Source organism: Streptopelia decaocto, assembly GCF_964273445.1.
Source record: "Streptopelia decaocto genome assembly, chromosome: 4".
In the NCBI taxonomy this organism is placed as follows: domain Eukaryota; kingdom Metazoa; phylum Chordata; class Aves; order Columbiformes; family Columbidae; genus Streptopelia; species Streptopelia decaocto.
Window position 1 is genome coordinate 879,190 of NC_138658.1, and position 3,304 is coordinate 882,493.

The following is a 3,304-nucleotide window of genomic DNA, read 5'->3' on the forward strand; positions in this document are numbered from 1 at the left end:
TGTGTAGGGCTTGCCTCAGATGTGCTTCCAGCAGAGACGTCGCATCCTTTCACTGGTGGAAAAATGAGAAATGGGAGGGAGGGCAGAGAGGCTCAGACAACTCTTCATTGGATTAATTTAAAAATACATTCTTCAATAGGTTCAATCTGTCTCACAGCTTTTCTCTGCCTGCCTGGCTTCCCTTGCGGGATGGCCCCCAGGGTCCTGTCTCCAGCGGCAGGGTGTGCCAGGGGGGTGTCTCTCAGTCGCTCTCGCTGCAGGTTTGGTGGGATGCTGCCCCATGGCCGTGCTGCGGCCTGAGGCAGGCAGGCAGTGTCGCCCTGCCAGCGGACAGCGAGACCTTGCTGACAGAGGACACGCTGCGGGCCAGGGGCTGCGTGGAGAACATGATCGTTCCTCGGGGTGCCTCCAGGAGCTGCCAGATCTCCCCCGAGGTGGAGCTGCCCAGGTACTCCCAGGGCCGGCGCCCGCTGCCGTCCCGCACTTGCACCTGGCACCCCAGCTGCAGCACCAGCACCTTGATGACGAGCTGGTGGCCGTGTATGGCAGCCAGATGCAACGGTGTGTACCCACAGCCCGAGCGGGCATCCACATCCAGGGTCAGCCCAGCCTGCCGCGCTGCTGCCGCCAGCTCCTGCAGGCCTGGCCCATCGCCGTGCTTAGCCAGCCAGTGAAGGACCGTGAAGCCCGACATGAAGTCCCGCTGCAGGGCCAGCTCTGGCTCTTCCAGAAAGAGCCCCCGCACCTGGGCCCAGCACCCTGCTGACACTGCCACTAGCCAGGCATGTTCCCGTCTCCCCAGCGGCACCGACAGCCCCCGGCTTTGGACATTCCTAGGGGAGGTCTTGGAGGGCACGGTGCGGAGCTGCCGCCTGCAGTCATCTGGCAGTGATGAAGGGATACCCTGCACCTCCAACGAAGCAAGTTGGCACCTGATGCTCCTGAAGACAGGCAGCAGTGCTGTGGGGCTGCTTTCTGCGGCTGAGGGCCCTGTGGGGCCATTCACTGGCATCAGGGACTGGGATGCTGGTGGCCTGGTGGGGGACAGCACCCTAGAGCTTGATGGCAGTGGCAGAGTTTGGTATGAGGATGGCCCGGTGGGGTGCAGCTGCAGGGCTTCAGATGGGGTTGGTTTGTTGGGGGTCAGCACCCTGGATCCCCTCGGTGGGGCTGGGGATGGCCCGGTGGGCAGTTGCTGCAGGGACCTGGACTGTGACCGGGGCAGCCTGGTGGAGGGAAGCACATCTGGACCTGATAAAAGCAGCGGGGATGGGGACGGGGAGGGGCTGGGGAGCAGTGTCTGCAGGGACCGGGACAGGGGCAGCACCCCAGGGGTGGACAGCGACTGCAGGGATTGGGATAGGGGTGGATTGGCAAGGGGTGGCTTTGGGGACCAGGACGGGGGTGGACCGGGACGGGACAGCACCTTGGGTCCTGATGGCAGCAGTGGGGATTGGGATGATGGGGGTGGTGGCCACCCTCCTGGACTTGCTGAGGATGGTGGGTTCTTCAATAGGGGCATCCTGGCGGGAAGCTGTGGCGGAGCCTGGCACAGAGGCAGCCTGTCAGGCGGCAGCACCCCGGGACCCGATGGCAGGGGCTGGGATGGCGGTGGCCCTCTAAAGCCTTGTGGTGGCAGGGACCCGGACGGGACTGACCCATTGGGAGGCAGCAGCCCGGGACCCGACGGCAGCGGTGGGGACCGGGGCGGTCTGGCAGAGGGCGGCTGCAGGCTCTGGTATGGGGGCATCCCGGCGGGGGGCGGCAAGCGGGACCGCGGCGGCACAGCGGGGGTGAGCGTTCCAGGAGCCGACGGCAGCGCCGGGGACTGGGACCGCGGTGGCCCGCCGGAGTGCAGCGCCCAGAGGCCCGAGGACAGCGGCTGGGTCCGGTACGGGGGCGGCTGCGCAGGGGGCGGCGGCGGAGAACGGGGCGGCCCGGCGGGGGACGGCGCCCCGGGGACCGGCACGGCGGCGGCAGCGCGGCGCGCCCGGCGGCATTCACAACAGGGTCCGCCGCGGCCCCGGGCAGCGCAGCCCCCCGCGACGGCGGCCCCGGGGAGCTGCGCCCCGCCGGGCCGCCCCTTTTCCGCCACCTCCTCTCGGGGGCCGTGCCGCCGGTCGGGGTCGCGTCGGGGCGGCGGCGGGTCCTTCTCTGCTTCCTGCTCCGGCTGTTCCTCCGGCGGCGGCAGCTCCTCGTCGAGGAGGTCGCGGTACCTGCGGCGGAGGACGATGTCCTTGGAGGCGCCGGGGGCGGCGGCGGGGTGGACGGTGGCCAGGGAATTGACGAGGCTCTTGAAGTATTCGCGGCGCTCCCGCCGCTGCTGCTCCGTGAGCGCCGGGTCGCGGAGAAAGCGCTGGAAGTGGCGGAGCAGAGCCGTGTTGGGGGCTCGGCCCCCGGCCGCCCAGAGGAAATCCAGCACGGCCTCCTGGCTCAGCTCCCGCGCCATGCTCCGGGCCGGCCCTCGGTGCCGCCGCTCGGTGCTGCACGTCGGTGCTGCACGTCGGTGCTGGGGCCGTACCCAGGTGTGCGGCGCTGCCGCGACGGGGAAACCCGCCTCCTGCCGCGCTCGGCCTCTCCGCCTCCTCCTCCTCCTCTCCTGCGCAGCCGGGCCGCCAGCCTCCCGCTCGCCTTTGCCCGGGGTGGTGGCCCGCGGGGCTGCGGTGGCAGCAGAGAGAAACGGCGGTGGTGAAGGGGGAAGCGGGTTAGAGGGGCTGGAGGGGCCCTGCTAGTGCTCCCCGAAGTGCAAGACTAATTTGCTGGCATGCGGTGAGCAGAAAGAGAGTTTTACCAGTCGTTAGGTCAGTGAGTGGACAGGAGGCAATGGGCCCGAACTGAAATGCTAAAAATTCCTTTTGTGTGTGAGGAAAAACTCCTTTACATTGAGGGTGGTCAAGCACTGGAAGAGGTTGCCTGTGGAGGTGGTGGTGTCCATCCTTAGACATTCAGAACTGCACTTTGGACACAGTCCTACCCATCTCCAGAGGTGTCTTCCAGCCTGAGCCACTGGCAATAAAAGTAAATGAATGTGATGTGGTTCAGGGCAGCTGTTATTACAAGTGTGTGGGGTTGTATCCATGTATGACAACCACACACAAATACCAAGAGTGCCTGAAGTCAAATTATATCTCATATCATCTCTATTCACTGTGTGGCTGAGGTAGGTTGGACACACGTTATGCTAGAGAATGGGGATCTGATCTTGTTCTGTATTGCTGATGCTGTTATCACGAGTGTGTACATGACAGCTGAGAGGGATGGGTAAGATCGGTGCGGTTTGCCTTGTGTACACCAGTGGCAGCCC

The 3,304-nt window shown here is 65.7% G+C and overlaps 1 protein-coding gene across 1 annotated transcript; it reads right to left on the reverse strand.

Annotated features, from left to right (window-relative positions):
- Positions 1–241: 241 nt before the first annotated feature.
- SOWAHB (sosondowah ankyrin repeat domain family member B) lies at positions 242–2,449 on the reverse strand (the record flags this gene model as incomplete). Its single annotated transcript, XM_082051187.1, has 1 exon — positions 242–2,449. The coding sequence occupies one exon, from the start codon at positions 2,447–2,449 to the stop codon at positions 242–244; it is 2,208 nt and encodes a 735-aa protein (XP_081907313.1).
- Between the last annotated feature and the right edge of the window lie 855 nt (positions 2,450–3,304).